Source organism: Eptatretus burgeri, chromosome 15 (genome assembly GCF_056783735.1).
Source record: "Eptatretus burgeri isolate ZD-2024b chromosome 15, Ebu_testis_v1, whole genome shotgun sequence".
NCBI lineage: Eukaryota > Metazoa > Chordata > Myxini > Myxiniformes > Myxinidae > Eptatretus > Eptatretus burgeri.
In genome coordinates, this window is record NC_140975.1 from 17,999,129 (window position 1) to 18,005,323 (window position 6,195).

Below are 6,195 nucleotides of genomic sequence, written 5' to 3' on the forward strand. Positions count from 1 at the left end.
CCACCCCGTGGGTCGTGCGGTCTCCACATTGAGCTGCTGATGAGCCTCGGGCAGCTGAACCAACGCAAGATTCCCCGAGATGGTTCCACAGCTGCGAGATTTTATAAGGAGATCACATTTTCGAAAACGATACAGGATACCACTCGACTCGACACCAAATACACAGGTATTTTCACGATGAGTTGGGAGGAAGCAAATTGGTCATGAATTTGCTGGGGGCTTTCACCATATCAGGTTCATTCATGCATTGGGGGGTTGGTAAACATTGAAATCATCCAGTGAAGGACCGGGAATGTCAGAGAAAAAGGAATGCAGAGAGTTGGAAAGGGGAAATGTAAGGGGAGAAGTGGGGAGCAGTTTCAAAATGTACCCTGTTTGCTTGTTGTTTGTTTTTTTTATCGAAGTTATATGGAAATGGTAATTGCTCAAGTTAAGGATAAACCACCGGACGAGCGGCCCATGTCTAACAACCTTTTCGCAAATGGAACATCATTTACAAAATAGAAATCCGAATAGAAAATAGGAATACACCAATTTGTGGTGAGAGGGAATGTGGAATACTTGTTTGTATTTTTTGCAAAATAAAAGGAGCTTATGTCTCAAAGTATCCGTGTGTGTGTGTGTGTGTGTGTGTGTGTGTGTGTGTGTGTGTGTGTGTGTGTGTGTGTGTGTGTGTGTGTGTGTGTGTGTGTGTGCGCACGTGTGTGTGTCTCTGTGTGTGTGTATGTGTGTATGTGTGTGTGTGTGTGTGTGTGTGTGTGTGTGTGTGTGTGTGTGTGTGTGCGCACGTGTGTGTGTGTCTCTGTGTGTGTCTCTGTGTGTGTGTATGTGTGTGTGTGTGTGTGTGTGTGTGTGTGTGTGTGTGTGTGTGTGTGTGTGTGTGTGTGTGTGTGCGCGCACGTGTGTGTGCGCACGTGTGTGTGTCTCTGTGTGTGTGTATGTGTGTGTGTGTGTGTGTGTGTGTGTGTGTGTGTGTGTGTGTGTGTGTGTGTGTGTGTGTGTGTGTGTGCACGTGTTGGTATCCATTATCCATGCATGTACACTAACCACAAAAGTCTACATGAGTGTGTGCACGTGTGTGTGCGTGCATGCGTGTGTGTATGTGTGTGTGTGCGTGTGTGCGTGCGTGTGTGTGTGTGTGTTTGCGTGTGTGTATGTGTGTGTGTGTTTGTGTGTGTGTGTGTGTGTATGTGTGTGTGTGCGTGTGTGTGTGTGTGTGTGTGTGTGTGTGTGTGTGTGTGTGTGTGTGTGTGTGTGTGTGTGTGTGTGTGTGTGTGTGTGTGTGTGTGTGTGTGTACGTGTTGGTATCCATTATCCATGCATGTACACTAACCACAAAAGTCTGCTTGATGGCAAATGTAACAGAAATGTTAAATGTCGCCCTTTCATGTAAAAGTAATGCATTTCAAAAACCATTTCACCAAGAACACTTAGTTTGACTCGAAGCATGAAATTCCATTTACCGTTACACGGCACGTGATGGTAATGAGGGTAATATTATTTTATTCGTTTCATGGTTAAAAATAAACACATGCTCCCCTAACGAACAAGGATCCGTGCTTTGGAGTGACTGGTTTCCACGTCGGGTGAAGAAAGCCTGGTGTTGTCTCAGTGGTTGGAGTGGCTGGCTTGGGGGTCTCCGGACCCTGAGTTCGAGCCCTGTTTTTCTGCTGAATTAACACCAGGTGGGGTTGACTGAGCTTTCCATGCTTCCAAGGTTGGCGAAATGAGCACCAGTGTGCTGGTGTTGGGGCACAGCATCAGCGGCAAAGTCGTGCCCCAACCAAATGACAGCTACCTCGCAGTCAAGCCGGCATAAGCAAGAAGAAGACGTCATGTGAAAGGCCATGAAGATCGAGTGGACGTACACACTGCACACGCTGCATTTCGCTTGCTCCTATATTAAAGACCCCAGGTAGTATGGTTGCCCATAATCACGACAATGAAGTTCACTTCCCAAAGCTCCCAAGCCATTGTCTTGATCTCAGGCTTATCCCCTTCAACTAAGATTGATCGTTCTCATCCAGTGTTTTGTACATTTTCCCAGAAATTGTTTCCTTTCGGGAAAGGTTTTTCCTACGTTCACTTTGTTGTGCATAACATTCTAATATTCTGCAAGTGAATCCCAGGGGTGAATAAGATTGGAATTTTTGCACTCGCTGACAGATCTTCGAAATTCCTTCACTTGTGATACACTTTTAGGCCTCCAACATCAAGCAAGTACAGGGTGTCCACGAAAAAATGGTACCGACATTACCTCTAACAGCTTCCTCCATACCAATGATATCCTCTTACATTTTGCAGGTGTGCAAAGTGGAGTTCGTGGAAAGTCAGCAGATTTCGATTTAATCAAGGTCACCAAATCTTCTTGATATGCCATGGACAACTAAAGCAAAATGGTTTTCAGTCGAAACCTAACAATGGGTGAAATCCTTCAAGAAGACTCAAATTGAGTTCAAGTAGGAGTTTCACACCCGTGTTGCTCCCAACACAGATATTTCCCAAGCTAAATACATTTAGAAAGAAGAAGGCCTAAGGATCACTGCTCACCTCAACTCATTAGTTCCACTTTTTTCCTACTTGTGGCACCAACTGCCATATTCTCCATGATCTCATTCTTCCCTCCAGGTCTTCAAGACAGCTGTTCACCACCATCTCAGATAGTCCCCACTGCAAAAGCATTATCTTTTCTACCCTCGATAACCCCAACAAAATCCCTCTTCCTTCCAATTTCCCCTCCTTAGTCTTTTTCTCTATCTATATTGTCAACCCCCATCCATCCTCTGTATCCATCTTATCCACCCCATGCATCCTCTGTGTCCATCCCATTAATCCTCTGCATCCATTTTGTCCACCCCATGCATCCTTTCTGCCCATCTTGTCCACCCCATTAATCTACATCCATTTTCTCCACCCCATTAATCTACATCCATTTTCTCCACCCCATTAATCTGCATCCATTTTGTCCAGCCCATGCATCCTCTGCATCCATCTCGTCCACCCCATGCATCCTCTGTTTCCATCTTATTCACTCCATGCATCCTCTGTATCCATCTTGTCCACCTCATGCATCCTCTTTGTCCATATTGTCCACCCCATGCATCCTCTGTATTCATCTTGTCCACCATGTGTGTTTTACGTCCTGTTTTTGTCTGTTACCTCCTGATACGTTGAGAACACTAGTTCTTCCATGAGCCTGGACTATGTATACAAAAAAGGCATTGTTAACGATTTGAACAGTAAAAACAACTAACGATACGCCAACACATTCAGGTCGTCCTGAAGGATGTGCTGTCTCCGAGAAACATTGACGTCGTTCACGATTTAGTGGGACAAGCCCCAAGAAGTCTCCAGCTTGGACTTTTTTTTTTTTTGTATACCTTGGTCGAGGCTCGTATGAGAGCAAACACACAACTCACAGCAAGGAGGCATGAGACAAGAGGGGCGGGAGTGGAAGGGACAAAACAGTGGGGAACAGACACATTAGGTGAACTGTGGAAGGGAGAGGGATGGGGATGGGACGGGGAACATGGCGAAGAGAAGATGGACATTTCAGGGACTTTCAGGAAGGAAAGCAGGAGAAATGAAGGAAGTGGGCTTGGGTGGATTATCGGGGGTAGAAAAGATCGAGGATTTGGATGGGGGAAGATAAGAGGTGGTGGTGAACAGCTGTTTTGAAAGCCTGGAGGGAAGAATGGGAAAGAATAGAGTGAGGAAGTTTATTCCAAAGGCGGGAAAAAAGAGGAATGAAAGAGTGAAGATGAGCAGTGATTCGTGATTTTGGTAGTTTTACCAGAAGGGGGTTGTTGGCGGACCTTGAGCGCCCTGTGGAAATGTGGTGGGGACAAATTGCAGAGAGAGCAGGGGGGGCAAGGCTGGAGAGGAGTCGGTAGAAGACAGAAAGACCACCGACCAACCTGCGGTGATTGAGTGAGAGGCCCAAAGACTCAGCTTCATTGCGGGAGATGCCGATGATCTTAAATGCCCTGGTTTCGACAGCGTTAAGCCAAGAAAGGTGGGAGGCAGGAGCACCAGCCCAGAGGGGAGAGCAGTACTCCATCAGGCTACGGACAAAAGCTTTGTAAGTGGTCAGGAGCTCAAGAGGGCCGAGGAAGGACTTTGCACGACGGAGGATTCCCAGTCGGCGACTGGCTTTTGAGGCGAGGTTGGAAATGTGACTTTCCCAGGAAAGGTCATGGCAGATAGTGAGACCTAGAAGCTTGAAAGAAAAGACTTCTTCCAGAGGATTGTTGAGAAAGTGGATGGGGGGGTTTTGTAAATGGTCCTTTCGAAGAGACATAGTGAGAGTGTGAGATTTGTCTGGATTGAAAGACATGTTCCACGTGTTGGACCAGTTTGTGATTTTATCCAGATCTGCAGTGAGCGAAGAAGCTGCTGCTTGCCGGTCTGAGGTATGACAGATGGTACGGCAGAGGGTGGAGTCGTCGGCAAAGAGAAATAGAGGATTTTCCAGAGAGTCCGAGAGATCATTGATGAAAACCAGAAAAAGAACAGGGCCCAGAACGCTACCTTGAGGAACTCCAGCCTGCACAGGAAGAGGGGATGAAAGAACTCCATTTAGGGCCACACGTTGACTGCGACAGGAGAGGAAGTCTGCGAGCCATGAGTGGAGATGGCCTTGAATACCATGGGAAGAGAGTTTGGTGAGTAGTGCAGGGTGCCAGACTGTGTCAAAAGCACGTGATATGTCCAGGAATACGGCTCGGATTTCCTGTCTGGCATTGAGGACCTCCATCCATTGATGGGAGAGCAGAAGCAGCATATCCAGGGTAGAGTGACCTGGTCTGAAACCAAATTGATGATTGGAAATCAAGCCATTAGAGAAGAGGAAGTATTTCATATCTGAAGCGATGATGGATTCCATCACCTTGCTGATGATTGGGAGAAGGCTGATTGGTCTGTAGTTATAGGGATCTGTTTTTGCACCTTTTTTATGCAGGGCAGTGATGTTAGCAGATTTCCAAGCAGATGGCAGATGACCTTGGGCAAATGAGAGGGTGAATAGAACAGAGAGAGGGTGAGCAAGAGCAGAAGAGCAGGCTTTGAGGACACGTGGGCTGATGCCGTCTGGACCGGTTGCAGAATCTGTCTCGAGGTTTGAAAGCAAGCTCTCCACCGAGTCAGGAGAAAAGGATACAGAGTCCAGGGACAGTTGGGTGCGACTGGGTAAAGTGGGTAGAGATAGTGATGGGTTTAGGACACAATATTTAGCTGCAAACACCGAGTTTAGACATTCAGCTTTATCACGTGTGGAATCAGCAGTGCGGCCATTTGAGGTAAGGGAGGGGATGGAGGGGGAACATACACCAGAAACAGATTTGATTAGATGCCACCAGGATTTTGAGGAGGGAGAGAGGTTTGAGAGTTCAGACTTGAGATGAGAAAGATGTTGTTTTCTGGCTCTCCTGAGGGTAGACTTGAATCAGTGAGAATCAGTGAGAATCAGTGAATCGTGAATCAGTGAGAACAATTCCAATCGACGACCTCAACACATATCCCTACAAATTTCAAGGTCAGCAAAAACTGACTGAGCTAACAGGAAAGAGTGACAATGTGTCAGAGGTTCATGGACAACATTGAAGAGGACAATGTCTGGTTCTCTACTGATGCACATTTCTTTATTAATGGGCATGCGAACACCAATAATAATGTTTACTGGTGTACAATAACCCCCTGATCAGGTGTTTGAAAGGCCTCTCCACTCAGACAAAACTGCACTGCCTGGGTCTCAATCAGTGAAGATGGGATCATCGGCCCTTTCTCGCTTGAGGAAGACGATGTTAAGGCATTGACTATCGATACGTTGCGTTACATCGTATAACCTGGAGATGTTTTGGAACATCCTCAGTTGATGCAGACAGTTCAGAAGAGGAGAACAATGGTTTCAACAGGACGGAGTCCCCACATCTCAAATGTATCACTGAACTGGGTCAACAGGCACTTTGATGATGGAGTCATCAGTCGAAGACTTGATGTTGAATGGGCACCACACTCATCTGATGTGTCAACTCCATTTTGATTTTACTTGGAGTAATTGAACACACCCCTGCAAGTGTTGGGGTGTGTTCCATTACCAATCACCTTGTAGAGCGCTCCCAGAGTGGCTCAAGCACACATGCACTCCAACGAAACGGTTAATAAGGAACGGTTGGCTTGGCAAGCGATAGCAAGCTG

At 46.6% G+C, this 6,195-nt stretch overlaps 1 protein-coding gene across 1 annotated transcript; it reads left to right on the plus strand.

Moving 5' to 3' along the window:
- The first annotated feature begins 39 nt into the window (after window positions 1–39).
- On the plus strand, window positions 40–5,105 carry LOC147011653 (uncharacterized). The gene is made up of 3 exons (XM_085856354.1): window positions 40–166; window positions 505–1,002; window positions 1,056–5,105. Exons 1-3 carry the CDS (start codon window positions 40–42, stop codon window positions 1,391–1,393), a joined length of 963 nt encoding a protein of 320 aa, XP_085712480.1. The 3' UTR covers window positions 1,394–5,105.
- Window positions 5,106–6,195: the final 1,090 nt, after the last annotated feature.

Bases quoted from the DNA above. Each gene is read 5' to 3' on its own strand.
- LOC147011653 (XM_085856354.1), top strand. From the start codon at position 40: ATGAGCCTCGGGCAGCTGAACCAACGCAAGATTCCCCGAGATGGTTCC. The intron at 167-504 runs GTATTTTCACGA...TTTACAAAATAG, and splicing joins ACTCGACACCAAATACACAG to AAATCCGAATAGAAAATAGG. The intron at 1,003-1,055 runs GTGTGTGCACGT...TAACCACAAAAG, and splicing joins GTGTGTGTGTGTGTGTGTGT to TCTACATGAGTGTGTGCACG.